The sequence below is a fragment of the Panicum hallii genome, chromosome 3 (assembly GCF_002211085.1).
Source record: "Panicum hallii strain FIL2 chromosome 3, PHallii_v3.1, whole genome shotgun sequence".
Taxonomy (NCBI): domain Eukaryota; kingdom Viridiplantae; phylum Streptophyta; class Magnoliopsida; order Poales; family Poaceae; genus Panicum; species Panicum hallii.
Genome location: NC_038044.1, coordinates 5,130,370 through 5,151,970, shown reverse-complemented (window position 1 = coordinate 5,151,970; position 21,601 = coordinate 5,130,370). Strand labels below are relative to the sequence as shown.

General features: G+C 44.1%; 1 protein-coding gene across 1 annotated transcript; it reads right to left on the bottom strand.

Moving 5' to 3' along the window:
- Nucleotides 1-6,182: 6,182 nt before the first annotated feature.
- LOC112886512 (bidirectional sugar transporter SWEET3a-like) lies at nucleotides 6,183-8,144 on the bottom strand. The gene is made up of 6 exons (XM_025952430.1): nucleotides 8,001-8,144; nucleotides 7,880-7,916; nucleotides 7,575-7,797; nucleotides 7,119-7,280; nucleotides 6,676-6,795; nucleotides 6,183-6,562 (listed from the first exon to the last, which is right to left on the bottom strand). The coding sequence occupies exons 1-6, from the start codon at nucleotides 8,038-8,040 to the stop codon at nucleotides 6,383-6,385; spliced, it is 762 nt and encodes a 253-aa protein (XP_025808215.1). The 5' UTR covers nucleotides 8,041-8,144; the 3' UTR covers nucleotides 6,183-6,382.
- Nucleotides 8,145-21,601: the final 13,457 nt, after the last annotated feature.

The window sequence follows — 21,601 nt, the reverse complement described above, 5'->3', positions numbered from 1 at the left end:
AACTGCAATGCTGCAACCTCTCCGCTGCTCTGTCTGCAATGGAGATTCGCGAGCTGAGCAGTTGGAATTGGAACAGTTTATATGCCGGCTGTCCCGATTATTGATTGTATGGTTGGATCACGCGGCTTCGGATCAACGAGGAAGGAGAAGGAGACGGCGAGGGAGACGGTGAAGGCCAGCTTCAGAGGGATTGGAGAGGGCCGGAACAGCAGGGAAGCATCCTCTATCCCTCCGCAACTTGTGTTGCTGAAGATGCTAAAACGACTACTGGTTCAGACTTCAGAGTTTTCAGACTACACTGCTGCAGCCTCTCTGTGCTGCAGTGTTTTACGATTTTGGAGCAGATTTTCAATGGGGATTTGCGAGCTGAGAAGTCTATATGCCTTTTCCGCACTGCACGATTGGATCTCGTGGCTTCGTGATGAGGATGAAAAATCAGCAATCAGACGAGCTAGTTTATGTGAAAAACTGAAGACGATGAACATGTTGGGCGCCCTTCATCGTCCTTGCTTCGCGTCTGAAGGATGGACGATGGACGATTGCTTGTGCTTGGAGGACGGATACTGCGGCTTCATCTGTACCGTGGACACGCGCGTCTCCGTCTCAAAACTGTCGTCGGAGGCACTGGCTGCGGCAGCCTGCGTGCGACGCGCCGGCGCGCAGCTGCTCGCGGCATCTGATGAGGAGATCGGTCTGTGAAAGGCGGCGGCAACGAGCGAGGGGTCTCCAAGCAATCTGCTGGGTCGCGTGGGCTTGACGCAGGATCTGGGAGCGCATGTCGGCGGCCGGCGGGGCTAGCGGAAGTCGCCGGCGGCAGCGCGAGCTCGCCGGGTGTACCGTGTCGCCGGGCACCAGTATTTACAAAATGACCCTCGCTGCGATCCAAATATTTATATATACCCCTACGTTTTTCAAATAAACCCCTAATTCGGGATCGCGTTTCGTAGTCGCGATCAGAATATTTACATATATACCCTAGTTTTTATCAAAAAACCCCCTGGTTTGCATTCCAATTTTACAAATAGACTGCTGGTTCGCATCTGCTCCCGTTCCGGCCCGTCCGCCGGCGATTGCTGCTGACGCCGGCCACCCACCTGAGACCGCAGCTGGAAGCTCAAAGACACGGTCGCTCGCAGCTCATGTAGCCACCTCTCCACTCCTCTAATTTGCGCAGTAGGGAGCCAAGGGCCTGACGACGAGACCCAAGCCGAGCCCTCACCGGCCATCCGTGCGTTTGAAGCTCGCGAGATCGGTCGACCATGGCGGCGGCTTTGTCCGTAGCAAGCACGTCTTCGTCTCTTCCCGGATCGCGGAAGTCAATGCATCGAAACCGCCTCCGCGGCTCCGCGTCGCTGAAGACGGCAATGCGCTCTCCGATTGCGCACGTTCTCATCCACGAGTCAGGGCTCCTGATTCTTCTCGGCGACGACTCATGAAGGCAGAGCACCTGCTCAAGTTGTTCAAAAAAATGGACTCATGAAGACACGTCACCTCGTTTTTCCAGCCGTCTGATTTTGATCGGACTGTCCAAAAGCCGACACAGCATCCAGCGTTTCTAGAGCCTTCCCGAGCGCGGTAGAACGCCATTACGACACCACCTCCCTGCGCTCGCAGCCGCGGCCCCACGTCCCTCGCTCGAGGTCGCCGGCGAGCCCTCTCCGGCCACGAGCGCCTCGTCTCTACCCTCTGCGCCTAGCCCCGAACACCTGTACCAGCCGCCCGAATCGAAGCCGGCCCGGCGGGGGAAGCTCTCCCGTTCGTCCCCGCGCTCACGCCTCCCTCCTCGCGGTCGCGGACGCGGACGCGGAGACGGGCGTGGCTCCCGCGGCGATGGGCGTCAGCGATGCGGTGTCGAGCCGAGAGTGGAGGAACAGCGCGGGACGACCCGCGGCGCCTGATCCCCTCCGCCTCGCAAGCACCGAAGACGGCAGACCAGTAGACGAGACGAGTCGCTGGCTCGCTGCCACCGCCTCCATTTTGACATTTTCCTCGGCAGTGGCAGACTGCCAGTGCGAGGTAGAAGGGAAGTGATGTCGGCGCAGCGCGGGGCCGGTGATCACGCGGCCGTGGTGCCATTGCGAAGAGCCGAAGACCGTGCCACCGGCCACGACCTCCACGCCGCAGGCTATCGTAGCCGCTATGCTCCTCGGCGTCGCTGGCGGCAACCGTCATCCGCGTCATACAGGTGACCCAACCAGCCTCCTGCTGACACTCTTGCCTCCCATCGCTCTACTCTATCTCTCTGACCAAGTCATGGCGTGCTCATCTGATCTGACTGCTTCTGTTCGTGTTACCCTGACAAAATCCACTGACAGAGTCTTTCACCACTGATGATGTGTTGGAATATTTGGACCTATTAACGAAAAACCCACCACGTAAATCTAAATAAATTCTAATAAAATCTCAAAGATACGTCCTATCTTGCCAGTGGAGGTGGAGGAAATCCAATTTAAATAATTGGATGCTCTCCGACTCTGAGAGGAAGAAGGAAGAACACGGCGTGCGCTCGCTCGCCTCGCCAGGCTGGGCTCAGGCTTCGGGCGCGGGACATGCGCTAAACGACTTGGTTTCTGGGACGTCAAAACTCTTAACGGTTCCTTCCTATAAATACGCACAGGTGCCAGAAAAAAGATATATACAGAAGACGCACAACACGCTTTAACCTGTGTACTGTTCGTCATGGTCATGATTTATCTACGGATTAATTTAAAGCTGAAACACTTATTTTTTCCATCTTCCATCATGATGTAAACATTATTCTAACTTCCATTCCTTCTGGATCATGTTCTCTCATTTCACGTATATCTATCTGTATTTAGTAATTTTTGTAAAGATACATACAACATTTAATTTGGACTGCAAAGAGTAACGCAAGGACTGCAACTGTCTCTACAGCCCAAACTTATGGTCAGTAGAACAACACCAAGCTACAATTGACCCATCTAGCAAGGCGCCGCAAAGCAGCCCGATCCTGGCTTTCTAGTCCTTTACGGTCCAAAGAAAATTCATGAGGGGTAATATCTCCAACGGTTTTTATTTGGAACAGTTAGGGATAGCTCCCTTATTTAAATAAGAATAATAGCAGGGACAAAAATGTTACATCTCAGATGGTTCAAATATGGACCGTGAGTATTTCAACTAATTGTTTTGTCCAAAAATATTTGAAATTTAATATTTTCAAAAAGTATTTTTTAGAAAAAGTACTATGGTTATTGTTTCAAAAATATACCATCCATCATCATTGAGTATCTAAAATAGCAATTGACTAACTAAAAATTTATCTTGCACGGTTCCTGATCAATAATGGAACCACGGTGATTTACGAGCCATTTAAGAGATGGCCCTTTGTGCAGTATTGCATGTAATATAACACTTGCAAATATAAAGATGTTAGCCGTGAAGTCTTTGCATGATTCCACTTTTTCTTAGCTAGATTCTATAAAAAAAATAATATATCGAACTTGATGGCAGCAGCTAGCAACAGCGGTCTTTCCCATCCATAGCGCATTGTGGATCATCCAAAACAGAATATAGTGTTGGATGATCGCAGCATGCTATGACAATGAGCATAACTTTTGCAAAGGTGCCCCTAGTATACGTCTGGCATTTTAAAGCAGGGTGTTGGTTGTCTGCTCGATCATGAAGAGATGCGCTACGCTATGTACAACTTTTGAACAGCCAATCGTGACATGTATGCATGGTAGGAATATTAACCCTTTAGGGTCTGTTTGGATGTTGGGTTTTTAGAAAACTATAGTATCACAAAACTGTAGTTTTATAAGGCAAAGAGGTGCAAAACTACGGTTTAGAAAAAAGAGGTCTGGAGTGGAGTTTCTTAAACTCCAGAAAGACAACGATTTTGACAATACTACGGTTTTTAAAACCACAAAGTTTGTTGCATCCAAACACCCATAAGCTTTTATAAATTAAAGTATTTTGTAAAACTGTGGTATTTATCCAATACTTCAAAAATACTTCGTATCCAAATAGGGTCTTAATTTGTAGACCTGAATGAAGACGGTAAGAGATCGAAGCTTACGTCGTCGTCTACCACTGCATGGAGCTAGCATAGCGAGTGAAGGGTCCCATCATTATCCTAGAAGAACTGATGCTGTTGTTGGGGACAAATTCATCACTTATTCTGAACAGATCGATGCTGTTGCATTGGCTGCTTCATTCTCTCATCAGCGTGTTCCGTAACAGATGCGCTTCGTATCTACGCCACAGGTTTTGTTTCTCGTGTCCAGCAGAATCGCTGCGTACGAAATTCCCAACGTCACATCCAAGCAAGCCGTGCTGTTTGTAATCTGGAGGATCATTGCGCATGAGAACTTAACGTGCGGCTCTCAGTTCTCAGCTAGGAACCAGTCCGGAATCCGTATATGGTGAGAATCATATCCAACAGATGACACCACACCCTCGTCTCTTTCACCGTCGTCGGTAGGGACGGGTAGTGTGGCTGGATAAACAGGTGAATGAACCTGCCTCTCCTCAGTCCTCAATTCCTCATGGATGGCAGATCCATCGCGGGACTGTCGGCAGTTATGACCGTTGTTCCTCTCCATGCATGTCTCATGCCTCATGGTTTAGAGGGGGGGAAGCTAAATAATTAAATTGATCTTGGCTTAGTCGTCATTGATACTACAGATACAGAGCTGCAGGCGAGTCTGTTTGATGCTTATGCTTTCTCATTTTGCACGAGTCATTATGCTGCAAAAGCTAATAAGCTTTTTCCATTGTACCCTCAAGTGAATACGAGCCATTCATTTCTTTAGATGCTAAGGCCCAGATGGCGTTTTCAATATTCTGCTGCTTTACGTATATCATGTTCCAGAAGCCAGGTACAGGTGCCGGTGCACACGTGTACCAGACCCGTATAAAAAGAGAGATTGTTTTGTGCACACTACTCCATGTTTAATTTGTTATGTTAGGATAACTCCTCTAGATAAACATGGGAGCCTTATTAACTCATCACCGCCGCCACCACCATAATCCACACATATTTAATTTGGATATATTAAACCAAAATGACGGTTGCAAATTCAAACATGATTACATATGATTTGCGTCGGAAATTTGGGAGTCCTTTATTTGTTTGAAATTGTCATGGTCGCATGTTGGTCCAAAGTGTGGTGTCATCGCAACACTCCCATCATTTTCGAAAATGGAACTGTATCTCTTGGCAGGTGGAGATTTCACTTCAGGGAAGAATTACACATGGTCATGCTTAAGGCGGAAGTAGAATTCAGACCATGTTTAACTATTGGCTGAGTATATATAGTTTCTAATATATAATTTTCGTTTTCATTTTGGACCTATACTCCGTGTCCGTGTACCCGCACCTGTACACACACATATATATATGGAAAAATCCATTCTACACGTACTTGTAGTTACTTCTACATGTGTATCTCATGATGTAGGGCGTATCTGATCCAACGAAAGGTATGTATAAGGTGCATATGATCATACTAGACCATCTGTAATGGTATATACTTTAGATACGTAATCATACATAGAGTATGTGGACATACTCAATTTTATATACTAGTACTAATGTATAATAATATATATTTAAAAAATAGGGTTACTTTTGAAATTTTTCGTATATATCACTTTGAAGTATCTTAGAATAAGTATATAAACATACTCAAAGTGATAAATGAGTACGTGAACATAGGTATGATGGTATACTGATGGTGAGAGTAGCTATACGTGTAGAATGGATTTTTTCTATATATATATATATATCCCCTCTTTTCTTTAATATAAAAGTAGGTAGGTGCCGCCCTGCCGTTCGCCTAAAAGGCCAGAATGGTTGCACAAGGTTCAAAGGAACTAAAAGCCTAAAAATAATACTACTCTAATGCCTTAATTGTGAAAATTTCTTGACAGCTCAAGGTCCTAAATTAATTTAAAATATCAAATGTGGGTGCCTCTCATCATTTAGTAGGTGACCAACAGTTCTAATTTAGATGAACAACAGTCTTTCCCCGTCTTCAGTTTAAAATGTCATGCCTACAATGTCCACATCATATTATTATGGATTGTTAATTTGACAGGTTTTCCTCTATCAGACACCAGTAATCATCACATAGCGATAGAGTACTATATTTGCAGTCAGCTGATATCTGACCGGATACACGAGACATCCTGTCTTTTTATAATTAAGCGAAGGGAAGGAGTGGGAAATCTGATTGCAGGTGCTATGCTCATTGATTTCTTTGAGGAAACTAGCTTTACAAATACAGCGCTTGCGCTGTGAGGATGCACCAAGGGAAATAACTTCAAAGCAGTTCACAAATAGGTAACTGCTGCTACCCGAATAGTGCAATTTGGCTAGAATTGCAGATTTACAACAAGGCAGCTTCTTATGAAAAGATCAAGCCTTCGAGTTAAGGCTACATCCATTTGTGTCTTCACGACGACTAGTTGCCACGTCCAAGTTGATTATTACCTGCTCAATATCATTGAGTGCTTTGGGTGGCTCCTTGCATCTGCTGTAAATGCAGTACACAACCAACTGAAGGATTCCAGTAAAACACCCGACGCTGTTTGGTGCCTTCAGAACAATAATAGTCGGTAACTCAGTTTGACAACAATGGTGCCGAACAAAGCCACAAGAATCACATGACAACGTACATTGATTGATGCAAAGCCTGAATTCATACTTACCGTGAGATAGGGATCCCTTCCTAGGACCCCATACAGCGTCCACATGAAACTGGTTAATAAGGAAAATAGCGACAAATAGAAAGGCATGAACTCCACACTTTTCGTCTTCATAACTTGTTTCTGCAATTTTGGGAGTACAAAGAAACAATTAGTAGAGGATGGACCAGTAAAATGCCCTCCAGTGCATCAATTAGAAACTTTTTTTCCGTTTTGAATTTGGCCCTTTATATCTAAATTCATTTCCTTCTGTAGTAATTTGGTATATCAGAAGCATCCCTTAATTAGATTAGAATGTGGGCTAGATTTTTTAATAATACAAATTACTGGTTAATATCAGGTGATTGCTATATAGTTTTGTCATGCAGTCTGGTAATTATCTATAATCTGTTATTTTGTTATTTAAAAAAGATACCAGTGGTTCTGTTATAACTGATAGTACTCACCACAGCTACAAGCGGAGCACTGTACATCGACATGGAAGTTATTATACCAATACTGCCAACAAATAGCTTGCGCATATGGTGCGTGTGGAATGTAAAGATTGAGAAAGATACAATCATGCAGAGGATTGCCAGAATCAGAGATACCGTTAGCACAACAAACTTCTGCAAGGTAATGTTAAGTATCATTGATCAGTTCGTGCATATATAATTCGAACTTTTTTCAAACCCACAAACTTCTGCAGGGCTTTTAACTTTCTACGCAGCATTTTGTTCCAATCTTTACAACCAACATTTGTATCTTTCTAATAACTGATCATTTTGTTCCAGGATGCAAATTATAGTATGATTGTGAAAGTAGCAAGAGAAACTTGGAATATATAGTAGCATTCAGCAAACTCAGAAGTTTTAATTAGGATTCTAATTGAACTTAACAGGCTCTCATCAGAAGTTGCTTACCTTTTTCTCTCTTGGTGCATACCATATGTATATGATGATGAATGAGAACTCAAAGAGCACTCCGATAGCGCAGGTACCGAAGAGTGACAGGTTCTCCCACCCATTGCTCACAACTGGAAAGCCATACCAGCCCCATGTGAGGGCGCTGAAAAGAGCTAGGATATATGGTAAGCATGAGAATTCTCCTACACTGGCCTCCTTGATGACTCTCTTAAATGTCAATCTGGAAAACAAAATCACAGATATCGTTAGCGATACGGCATCATGCCGTTTCAATCATGTTAGTTCAGGATGTAGTCATGTACGCTGGGACTGCATAGAGGAGCACGCAGACTGCAGATCCTGAAAGAAAAAGACGAGGTGGTGGTGTCATATTCAGAGGCGAAGTTGAATGAGTCAGGGTCATAGTTTGCAGAGAGAGGATACCTATAATTCCAACTATGACGCGTATGCTAGTAATAACCATTGTTGCTCTGAGCTAGTAGGGCTCTACGAGTGTTGCCGCAGGGTGGTTCAGGAGCTAAATATGCCACTGATTAATTCATGCATTGTCTGCAATGCTGGTCGCCTATTTATAGCACATAAAACGGTATTGTTGTTTGGAGCAGGAGACAAAGGTAGCTCAAGCCACTATGCTAGAATAATATGGCGTACTAAGCTTTCTGCAAAAGCAAAGAAATACGGACCAAGCCTTTGATATAGTGTCTGGTATCTGCCTGATCAGCCTTCGAGAACAGTCATGAAAGGACGAGATAGATCCTCCTCTACATTGCTACTGGAGACGTGGAAAGTAGCTAGCTGTGCATTAGGGTGCTCATGTACAATTGGATATATTTCGAACGGTCCAGAGATCATCATTGACCTACATAAAGCGCTACCATATTTCTTTTTGCTAACAGTAGTCTTGCTCTTGTGTGAATATTTTCTACTGTATGGGGTCTGTAGCATATCCGACACATTTGTCTGCTTCTCTGCCTTAATCTGCGTAAAGGCAGGATCTGTTGTGTCCAAAAGCTTTCATGTTTTTATGGTCCGTACTTGTGGTATGTCAGAGCGTATACTACTGTACTAGTTTATACTAGCTAGTAACACTAAGATTAGAATGAGATACGGTGACACGTGAGAGTTTGTTGACCACACATATCATGCATTGGTGTTGAGGCATTGGGCTTCGCTGCAGCATGAGGAATAGATAGAAGAGCCAACAGGCATGGCCTGGGACTTAGCACTGTTATGATAAAAGGGCACCTTAGCACTGTTGTAAACAAAATTTCAGTTCTGTAGTAAAATATTTATTTTGATTGGAACCTACAACTGTCTTTGATTATATCTATTCTAAGAAGCAGGGTATCTCAAGTAAGAAGGTATTATCACGTTTCCTTCCGTTCAGATCGAATAAGTTTAATTCTCATCACATGATCGGACACGCTGCAATATTGTGTCTTGCACCAGGAGATAAAGACTTTATCTCTTGCAGCGAATCATATGCCCAGTACCCAGCATAACCCAGCATATCGAGCGGCAAGCTGGGTCTCTCGTTGGCTCCGACGAGCCGTCTCCGGTTATCTCTTATCATGTGGCCAATGCAAGGACATCAGAATCACTGATGGCATATATCAATAATACGCATTTGCATTGAGCTCACACGCTGCCAGCCTACGCATAAAACCTTTGTCGCGTTGCTTTCGATTCCCTGTTTCCTTAGATTCCAATAAGATTTTTCAATCTTGATGACACGACTCATTTGAGATCAGGTCCGGATCAAACATATCAGAGTACCATTGATGCATGGATCCTGCATACTAAGTTTACGACAAAAAAATGAGCTCAACTTTTGCTCCTCGTGATGAAATGCACCAAACGTTCATTTGGTCAATAACACATACCGTTCTTGCAGAGGAACAGTTTCATTTTTCTGATAATAACGACTCCAATGCTACTGGATGCTTCTCAGAATGCTCAGAGCAAGCGTGTTTCCCATGGAACCTGGCTGCAGGTACTTTGCTAAAATAAGCGCGGCTCCTTGTGTCAAACTGAAACCATCTGAAGTTTTGGAATGATAAGTTCCATTTTTCTGCTACAATAGGAGCTTTTATTTGGTTAATTCATGGCATATTTGCATTCTGCAATTGAGTAAACAGTGAAAATTTTCAGACATCATGCAGCTACGTACTCTACGGATCAACGGGTGTCCTTGTGCTATGTAGTGAAGAATATGAATCACAAAGCACGTAAGAGCTGTTCTACTAGAATGTGATGACTATTGAAGTCGTGAAGAATATCATCTGCAATGCATGTGTATATGAAAACAAACCCTTTCGATGACAGGCATCTGGTACTAATTTCTTTTTAATTTATTTTCGATCTGGTCAGAATCCTGATTCTTGTTGATCTGGTCATGTGCAGTATTACCTCCTTGTTTATGAGAAATTTTGCCCATATTATGTTGAGCTGGTGTAAGTGCGCGCAGCAAGCTCATCGTTGGTTGTGTGCACATCCAGTGATGCAGACATTAGACTGATTTTCCAATTTTCAGAATCCAAAAGAATTTATATGACCGCATAAGAAATTGTGCAAGAGATTACACAATTCACCCGAATTGTAAACTTGCTTGGATATACAAATTGGTTTTCTGGGAAATGAACCTATAGACAACTACCTCGTGGTGAAGGCATTGTTTTGTAAGGTCCATATTAGGTCATTGTTGTGAGGTCTTGTCATGAAGCCTATTAATCATCTGCAGTCCGTGATTTTGTTATAGCTGACAGTACTCACCACAGCTACAAGTGGAGAACTCAACATGGACATTTAAATTATTATAACAATACTTCCAACAAATGCAGATCAAACATGACAGGGGTGTTTTTTGAGATCAGATGCAGATCAAAGGTATCAGAATACAGCTGAGGAAACCTGCATACTATGGCTTACGAAAATGAACTCAACTTTCGGTTTTTTTTAAAAAAAAATGAACTCAACTTTCGATAAGCAAGTTGGCTGTTCTTGGCACTTCACTATATCTATTCGATCATGATGAATGCACCAAAATTAATTCTTATTGATCAATAATACACCGGCGTGATTACATTTTGAGACAATAAAAGGTTATTTACCGGTCATCAAGCCACCGTCTTTAATCTCAGGTGTTTTGTGTCTTGATGCACTTCAGAGTGAGTTTACACAAAACATTTCAGATATACTAACTATATGTGTCGGCTGTCAGTAGCAACCAGCAGGGGTACATCCATGCATCTTAACAACGATCAGCATGGATAATTTACGCATCCATGTCGATCGGCTGTCATTAACAACCGATACAGATAAATGCCACGAACCCGCAGTTGGTCCTACTCTCCAAACCTAGCCAGCATCATGAGTTCGCCACCGATACAGAATTGGCTGATGCTTCAGAGCTAGAAGGCGTGTTTCTTGCATGCAGCTGGGAACCTGCAGATACTTTGCTGAAATAAGTGTGGCTCCGACCCTTTCGTCCCGTGACTACAAATTACACCGACTCAACGGCTGTCGTGTGCTATGTGGTGATTAATTGGTGAGAATATCAACCACACAACGTAACGCCTGTCTAGCTATGTACTGTTACGCTAGAAGTAGAAGGCGGTGACTGGTGAAGAATATCGATCAGGCGTATTGTTGCATGCATATGAGCTAGCGTCCTTTCGGTGCAGGCATCTGGTGCTATGCTAATCCTTGGTTACTTTATTCCAAGATGCAACATTTGCACGGTGGTCAGGATCAGGTACGGTGGCATATGGTAGAGATCAACTGTAACCACAAGGATCTCGCTATGTTTATGAGAACCTTTAACTGCTCATGTTACATTGAGAACTGGTGTAACTTCCATATATATGCTCGTTGACTGTGTGCATCCATATGAGAAGAATTATTCATATTAATCCCTATCAAAAGGAAAGAAATACCACCTTATAAGTTCCCTCATTAATACATATGAGAAGAATATGTATGTGTTTAATTATTCTGTGGGGCCAAACTATGAAGGTGCACATTTGGCCCGACATAGACGCTCACTCGAATTGCAGCTGCAATTGAATTAGAAAAGGTAAATATGCAAATAGAAACGAGGCATTACAATTGTTAAAGAAAATATAATGGTATTTGTATAGAGACCAACAAAATTACCTGAAACAAATATTTTAGAGTATCGCTAATGCTATTGGATCACCATATGGTCTAGCCACCCATACATCGTGAAATATTCCCTGCATTATCAAATATATATTGTTTATTAGGAGTATGTGCGGTTACATCTTTAGAAACTTTGACCATTTACCTTGAAAGAAACTATATTTAATTCAAATGCATAAAAAAAGTGATGGTCAAAGATATGTATTAGAGACCATGCATATCTACCCTAAACTACAATTAAAAAAATGAAAAAGTAATGGGTTTTGGTACTAGGTTCATTAGTTGATTAGTTCCCAGGGTTCTGGTTGCTTCTGTATGTTGTGGATGCATACACCCATCCCCAATCTTGGTCCTGGAGAGATTTTTATTCAAATTTTTTATGCATATCAAAAAGCTCTCATATGCTTGTTGGGCTGCCTTTTGAGAATCAAGCATCCGATCATGACCACAATATAATTTTGTTCGAAGTCCTTTGTTTGTCAACAGTGTTTCCACTCTAGTTCAAGGGTTTGTTGAATTCAGATCGTTAGCTGAAAGGACCAGCCGCTTGGCATCAGAAAAAGGAAAGGATGGAGATAAGTCAAAAATCACACAGTCCAAGCAGTTGGATACATAGTACCAGACCTTTCAGGATAATGCCTGGCGCACTAACCTGGGAAAAATTCTAGCCAGAGGAGAAAAGATTGCATACTATGCATGTATCCCTTCATTTGTGCTGAATTGAAAAATCTTATCATGCATGGCTGCCGCCGCAACATGAGATTGGAATAATATGACATTGCATTCCTCCCAAAGGTCAAGTTGCTTGGGTAAAAGGGAAACGAGAAATTCCATAGGAGGCGATTGGTCAGCGCTCTGTTGTCAACCAGCCAAATCAAGCCTGCAATGAACTCGAAGCCCTACAATGAGCCCGAAGAGGCCCCATGGTGTCGTCTGCTTCCTTGCCATGGCCATCTCTCATGATGCATCCACGACACCCCAACTTGGACCAGGCTGACGTCTCAACAGCATCCAACCCACACCACTCTGCTATGTCTGTGGCATCCTTCCATGACGGCACCAAGCTGCCTTGCCATACTTTCAACAAGACGCCACCAATGGTGACCAGACTCCGTCCAAATGTGCCTCATCTTTAATCCCACTTTCCACCAAACATTGAACCTGAAAGCCCCAGACTCTACCTGTCGTGCTCCTATCTGCTGGTAAAGAACGAAGGGAGATGAAAAGAAGGAAGGCAGGAGTGGTGAGACAAGCTATTAACCACCGATGGGTGGGCCCTATGGGTTTGTTAATCCATTTTGCCAATGCTTTTCCATGATAGCTACTAATTGTGTTTTTCCTGCAAATGACAATCAACATATGTGATTTACCATCTCCTATCCAAGATTCATGTGTTTTTCCAAAACATCATTTAAACACAACTGCTAAAAAATCATATGTTTTCAATCCTCTGTTTCATGCATGCATTCCTATCATATTTAGGTATGCGTTTTGGAAATCCTATGTTCCAAAAAGACCTTAAAGATTAATAAGATTTTCTAAAAGTTGAGGCCAACACACAAAAAGCTTCAAAGTGGCACTTCTCTAAACCTTAAAACAATTTCCCTCTCACTACGTCTGCAAAAAGCATGCAGGCGATGATAAAACCATCCAGAGTTAAAAGGAGATTGCATATACTGCGGGTCATCACCCTTTAGGGCAGCCACAATGTTACTCGAAACTGATCTATAAGCCTTCTAAAGTAGTCCAGTATATACTGTGAGCTAATTTTAAAAGCAATTCATAAGGCTGTCAGAGGCAAAGTCATCCATAGCGCGACTGTCCGCCCACAAGCGTAAAATATTATTTCTTTCTCTCCCCTTTCTTCTCACCAGCCCCGGTTCGCGAGTACACATGCATGGGCAGCTGTCTCATGCGTGGGTCCCATGTATAAAGACTACTACCTGACTCAACATTGATGGTGATCTATTAGCTTACAGTCTACTGGTATAAGGGCCCACCTTAAGAACTGGTTGGACCATAAACATTGCCATTGCCCTTGCAACGAGCACAACTAATCTTCTATTATTATATTAATAAGCGCATGTTAAAAGAAGCCACCATATTTACCAACAGGGTCTAGAAATTTCAACGTTAATCTAAAATTTAGAAGATTTGCACTGTTAGATTTTGTGAAGATCTAACGGTCTAAATTGACTCAAGAGTCCATAATAAATACGGTTAATAAATAGCTATTTTCGGATCTTTTCAAAAAAAGAAAATTAGGACATGACCAAAGGGTCCATGCAGAATATGATTAGTAAATAGCTAAATTCGGAATTAGAAAAATGAAAAAATAGGACTTAACCAAAGAGCCCATGTCAAATACAAATAGTAAATAGCTAAATTCAAAATTATAAAAATTTAAAAATTAACATTTGCATTAGCACTTGACAAAAGAGAGTTACTTCGCAAAATAGCTAAATTTAAAATTAAAAATATAAGAAAATTAGCAGTTGATAGAAGAATTCATATTGAATATGACTAATAAATAGATAAATGCAAGAATTTAAATATAAAAAAATTACTACTTGATTTGCATAGTGATTAAGTAGCACTAAATAAATAGTATAGGTCAAATGCAAATAATAAAATTCTAAATTTAAGTTATAAACGGGACAACAAGTTCATAAACATTTTATGTCAAATAAAGTTAATAAATAGTTAAATTTAGAATTACAATTAATAAAATTAGTAAATTTGAACAAAGTGTTAAAAGAAAATCATAACGTTTGTCGAGAGGGTTTAAAAATTACCACCTAATTAAAAAAAGAGAAAATTGATGAGTTAGCCATGAAGAAACTTAGCTGAAGAGTAGCATACTCTGCAAGTGATTTTTATTTGAAAAATGATAAGCATATGAGAGTGTCTAAATATGGAAAACACATAAGTAACTAGTGCAAAAGAATTAGAGGCATAGAAATGATTGCATGGTAGTGCAGCCATATCATAGGTACGACATAATCTTAGTTTAGGTACCAAGTTGATGGTTATTTTAATATAAATTGCATTGTATTTGTTACCAAAGCATGGCGATCACCAATAGCGATAACGATCCGAGACGGTTATATTTTGCTATGTAGCATTGCTATTTGTTGATGGTCGAGAGTAAAAATTTTTAGAGGAGAAGGAACGATAGATGATACAACCATTGTGGAGTGATTATGCGAGATCTAGACCAAAGCAACTTGAAAATCGATGTTTGACATGTACGCCCGTCCATAGCAAGCCACAAGCGGTATTCAAAAGTAATGACATACATTATCAGTGATGCATCTTCGATTACCATGTATAGCGAGCGAGCAAATGTTCTCGAGAGCATAATGGAGAGATAGCAAGACCTAAGACATTATAGAGCTATATCAAGAGGTGATCGGAGATTGGAGGATAATAAAAACTAAGTATATTATATGGTATCTATATTGAACCACTTACCTAAATCTTCTTCTACAAGTCTAGAAATAATTTATTTATCATACAATGTAACTAGAACACTCAAAAAATTGTACATTGCAAATATTTTAAAAAAATAATAATCATTTCAAAATAAAATATATAAATAACAAATTATATTATAATTACAGTGGTATCTATATTGAACTACTCATCTAAATTTTCTTCTACAAGTCTAGAAATAATTTATTTATCATGCACGTTAACTAGAACACTCAAGAAAAACTGTACATCGCAAGTATTTTTTTAAAATAATAATCATGTCAAAATAAAATATATAAATATTTAGTTACTTTCAGTAAATACAAAAAAATTATTTCTATGTAAAGCATTCTTTTTCTTCTAAAATATTACTAAAAATACACCATAAAATATAATAAAGAAAAATAAAGATTGCACGTGTCTGAACCACGACCATTAGGACAAAGCAATCATAAAGATACAACTAAACAAAACTATTTGCATTTAACTTTTCTAAAGTAAAAAATTTAAAAATTTGGAAAAAAAAATTAGGTACTCTGTGTCGGTGTTTTACCGGCTGCCCACCGGGGGGTATACCAAGGTGGTAAGTTTTAGGTGAGGAGACGCCGAGATCAGAAACTTGAAGGTGAAAGGAACACAAGATTTAGACAGGTTCGGGCCGCGAGGTGCGTAATACCCTACGTCTTGTATGGTGGTTTGAATTCCCTTGGGTGTTGATGTTGTGTTTTGAATGGGTCCCTGCCTCCCCTTATATATCCGGGAGGTCTGGGTTACAAGAATCATAGTCCAATACTAGATAAGAAATCGTAATAAAAAACAACTCGAGTAGATTCCTTCTGTACCGACTAGTTTTATCTCCTATTCATACGGGATAAATAAGAGATAAATGAGGTAAATAAGAGATAAGACGGGCTTTATCTCTTAACCTTGTTTAAACTATATTATGTACACAGCCCCGTAGCCCCGGGTCTGACAAGCCCCCAAGCTCTTCGTAGCTGAGTACTGCAGGCTTCTCGAGTACTTTCGAAGTAGTCTTCGGCTTCTTTTGAAACTCCATCTTGAAGTCCTTCTTCGAGTACTTACTTGGCTGCATCGAAGCTATGAGGTGCTCATGCCCCGAATTATTTCTTTGGTATGGTGTGCGATTGAAAAATCGCACTCCATATGGAGTGGCCCCTGAGTCTTAGGTTGAATCGGAGAATCAGGTTGAGGGTCGTATTAAACTTAAATCTCCTTTACTTACTTTTTCAAATAAATTCGAAAAAATAAGTAGTCGATGCCACGTATCCCGCAGCCCCTGAGCCTTGAATCCAAATCTCTCAGGTTTGGAAATAAGGATCCAAAAGTCATGGCATGCAGTGTAAAAATGTCCATGTGGTAAAGAACTGATGTGATGGTGCAAATGATGGAAGTTAGATTTGAAATTCGAAAAACCCCTTTTTTCGGGACAATTAACCCTGAAAAAATGATTAATCGAATATTTTATCTAAACAATCCATCAAATGACCCCTCAACTTCCAAACATTCCCTGAAACAACTCTTCAGCTTCAAAACAGTAAAACTGCACCCAACCGCTGGTTATTTAACCCCGCGATAACATGGAGTAAAAACTGTGCTTCCAATCTGCAATTTGCCAAGAGCCGTCAAAATCCCCCAATCATAGCCGCGCTCCGCCTTCATCCTCTTGAAGAACCCCAATTCCTCCCAAATCTCCCCGACCCTCTCCCCGCAGCCCCCGAGCAACTCGTGGTGAGCGGATCCAGAGATGGCGCCCAAGAGATCAGAGAAAGATGGGAAGAAGAAGGACTGAAGCGTCCTCCCATCAGGGAAGACTTGAAAGTGTCACTTTATCAGTCCCAGGAGGCTGATAACACTTTTATTACATCAGATGGTACATCACCGTACAACTCTACGCGGTAATGGGCAGTGAAGCGCCACTATCGCGAGGATTACAACCAGAACCCACACAACTACACTAGCTACGAATAAAGGATCATCAGAGTCTTGCGTCATGCGGAGCTCCAACGGTGACCTCACCCACAGGCAAGACTGGGTGCAGGACGGAACCCTACTCGTCGTTCTCGGGGATGTAGTCGGGATCCTCCACTGTAGAGTAAAAACGGGGTGAGTACAAACGTACTCAGCAAGTCCAATCACACCCACGGGGGGGGTTATAACAGAATTAGATGCACAGGATATTCCAAGGATAAAGCTACGGTTCTTTTGTGGAAACACAATCATATGCAAGGGTTCGTTTTTAAAAGCATTTTTCAAAGCAAGTGTCTAAGAACGCACAATGTCGATCCTCGCGGATCCAAGTTTCAAACCGCTACCGGACTCCCCGTCCGCCGTAGCACACAGCACTGTGGCCGGATACTTTTCAAACAACTCACACCAGATCAACCCTTCCCAGAGTGGAATGCTAGTTATGTGACCACACCGTAACCTGCCCAATACCGTGGGCACGGCTATTCGAATAGATTTCTAACTCTGCAGAGGTGTGCAACTTTACCCACAGGTGGGGTACCACAGCACGAACACCTGAGTGCCGGTGCAGATCCCATCGAAGCCCTTACCCACCGTAGCTAGACCTGACTAGCCACCACGGGATCTATCAAGGGGTCATTCGTCCTAACACCGAGGTTTAACCGGGGCATAAGTCACACAGAGCTTATCCCGTCTCCTTGATCACCCGTTGCTCCCAGCTCTCCCGATGGCTATCAGACTAGCTAGTGGGGTTAGGCCAAGCCGTTGCCCATACAACGGTCAAGTGGTTCGCACTACGAGAAGCTAGGTGAGATGTCACATCAACTCGGTCCTTAGGGGTGACAAGATGGATATCTCCCATCCACGCTCGACCACACAGGTACGAGCACACCAACGGCAATTCACACAGAAATGCCATCCATCTCGTCTAACTCGCTTTTCAAAACCACATTTTATCCCTTCCCACACACACACATTTTCTTTATAAATCAGGCAATCAAAGTATGGTTATTTCAAACAAGGGTGGCTATCCTACCGGGTTCCCAGCACGCAAAACAATGCAATTCTATAAAACAGGCCATTGGGTCGTGTTTATAAAAACTAGGACAGAAATATGCATCAAAGGGCGGAGTTGAACTTGCCATCGTCAAACCCTTGCGGGAAGTCCTGATCGAAGCACTGTCCTTCGGGTTCGGGGTCGCAGTACTGGTCCTCGGTTGCTTGGTCGCGGTCGGAAACCTCGTCGTTCACTCCGTGTCCTACGACGCAAACAAACAGACACACAATCAACCGAAAGAACTAAAAGCTTTTACCGATAGGCTTGAATCGGAAATAATTTAGTTACAGAGTTAGGGGCAATATCTCTGGGTGGTTTCTTAATGGCACGGCTAAAACTATACTAGAAGCGGAGTGGTAAAGTTTCGGGTCAATCGGAGGTCGTTTCGCACATAAAATGACGCGCTAAAGGTGGTTTCAGGGCTTGAACGGGGGTCCAGGGGCTTGGTCGTAATTATCTAAAGAGGGCAGGGGTTTAATTGCGAACCCTAGAAATTTCCAGAGTATGCTAAAAGGGTGTCGGGCGTAATCGGGTTTGCGTAATAAAGGACTTGGCTTGAAATATCAAAAGGAGTAAGGGTTATTTAGTAAAAAGGAGTAACTAAGTGAGGGGGGGGGCTTCTTTGGGGAATACAGAAAAAGGGGAGGGGCTTTGGGCAAAACTGCCCTTCTTCTTCCTCCCCTCAGCACGTGAAACAGAGGAGGGCTAGGGAGGCTCGGCCGGCTCCAAATCCGGCGGTCCTAGGGCCTAATCGCGGCCAAGGAGTGGGGGAGAGGGAGAGGGGAAGGAGGGGGGCCCATTCCCAGCCTCACCTCGGGCGGGGGCTGCGCGAGGCGGCGGGCCGGCGTGAGGCAGGCGGCGGCGGCCGTGCGGCTCGGCGGGCGCGGCGGTGGAGCGTGGGGGAGAGGCAGGGGCGGCGGTAGAGGCTTGTGGGGGATGCCGGGGTGCGGCCGGGCCTATTTATAGGCGGCCGGCGGTAGGGGAGGCGGCGGCCGGCGGGTGGCTCCACGGGCGGCCATTAATGGCGCCCGTGGCGTGCGGCGGGGCACGGCCGTGCACATGGGGGGGGGGGGCCGGGCGGCGGTGTGCAGCACAGAGGGGGGGGGGGCGCGAGCGGCGAGGCGGCACAGGGCAAGGCGGGGCGCGGCAGCGGCACAGCGGCGGGGGGCGCGGCGAGGCCGGGGCGCCAGCGGCGGTGGCGTGCGCGAGTGCGCGTGCGCGTGGAGCGCGTGCGCGCGCGGTCCGGCGGCGCGGCCGTGTACGGCGGCGTGCGCGCGCAGGGGCGGGTGGCGTGCGTGCACAGGGGGGGAAAGGCGGCGTGCAGGTGGCCGGCGGCAGTGGGGCTCGGGAGCAGGGGAAACAGGGAGGAAGAAAAGAGAGGGGAGGAGGGAAAAAGGAATAGAGGAAAAGGAAAAAGGAAAAAAAAAGAAAAGAATAGGAAAAGGAGAGAAAGAGGGGGAGAAAAAGAATGGGGAAAAGAAAGGGAAAGAAACGCGCGTGCCGGCGGAATTCACGGCAGCGACCGCGCGGCGGAACTCGCGGCGGTGACCGCGGCCGGTCGGCCGTGCGCGCGCGGCGCTTGCGCGCGGAACGAGGGAAAAGATGGCGTGATTGCGGTTGGATTCGGTTGCCGGTTTCGGGTCTCGGGAAGGTTAGGGTTTCGGGGGGGGTAAGGGTTCCGAAGAATTTAGCGTGAAATTTTCGGGGTGTTACAAACCTACCCCACTTAAATGGATCTCGTCCTCGAGATTCGGCTGGCTCCTGAATAGATGGGGAAATTCTTTCCTTAGAGCCTCTTCGCGTTCCCAGGTGGCTTCCTCTTCTCCGTGTCTGCTCCATTGAACTCTACATATCCGTACCTCGGAGTTTCGTGTCCTCCTTGTGACAGTGTCCAGGATTTTGACCGGTACTTCCTGGTATCGCAGATCCGGCTGTAGATCGATCGTTTCCGCAGGCACATGTTCTCCCTCGGGTACTCTTAAACACCTCCTTAATTGCGAGACATGAAATACTGGATGTATATCTGACATTTCTTCTGGTAATTGCAACCGATATGCTACGGCTCCGACTTTCTTTAGGACTTGGTACGGCCCGATGTATCGGGGGGCTAATTTCCCTTGCACTTGAAATCTTCGCGTCCCTCGAATAGGCGAGACCTTGAGATAAACAAACTCGCCTGGGTTAAAACTTATTTCTCGCCTTTTCTTGTCCGCGTAGTTCTTTTGCCGGGACTGAGCTGCTTTTAGTTTCTCGCGGATCTCTGCTACTTTTTCTTCTGCCTCTTTTATAAAGTCGGGTCCTTCTAGGGCACGTTCTCCTACTTCCGACCACATTAGGGGAGTTTTGCACTTTCTCCCGTAGAGAGCTTCGAACGGCGACATGCCCAGGCTGCCTTGGTAGCTATTGTTGTACGAGAATTCTGCATAGGGCAGACTCTGTTCCCAATCGTTTCCATAGGTCAGGACACATGCTCTCAGCATATCTTCTATGATCTGATTTACCCTTTCGGTTTGACCATCCGTCTGTGGGTGGTATGCGGAACTAAAGTCTAACTTCGTGCCCATGGCCTTGTGCAGGCTTTTCCAGAACCTAGATGTAAATTGGGTCCCTCTATCCGAGACAATTCTGCTAGGTACTCCATGTAACTTTACTATATTTTCTACGTAAAGTTTTGCCAGCTTTTCTCCACCATAAGTGGTTCTCACGGGTACGAAATGTGCCGATTTAGTGAGTCGATCCACAATCACCCATATGGAGTCGTGTCCCTTCTGTGTTCGAGGCAGTCCCACTACAAAGTCCATCCCTATCTCATCCCACTTCCACACCGGAATAGGCAAGGGTTGCAGTAATCCTGCCGGTTTCTGATGCTCGGCCTTGATCCTTTGGCAAGTATCACAATGAGCCACAAATCGTGCAATATCCGCTTTCATCCCATTCCACCAATATTTTTGCTTTATGTCCATATACATCTTGGTGGATCCTGGGTGGATCGAGTAGGCTGAGTTATGGGCTTCGTCCATGATCAATTGCCGGAAATCTCCGTTCTGGGGTACACAAATTCTATCCTCGTACCATAATGTTCCCTTATCATCCACTCTGAAACCCGGTGCTTTGTTTTCTCCAGTTTGTTTGCGAATTTTTACTAACTCTTGATCCGAGCTTTGGGCTTCCCTAATCTTGTCCTCTAATGTTGATTGGACGTTTAACACATGGCCGGAAACTCGAGGAACAATGTGCACATTTAATCGTGCCATTTCCTCTCTCAGATGGTCATTCGTGGGCCCATAGGATTTCCGACTTAAGGCATCGGCTACCACGTTTGCCTTTCCGGGGTGATACTGAATCT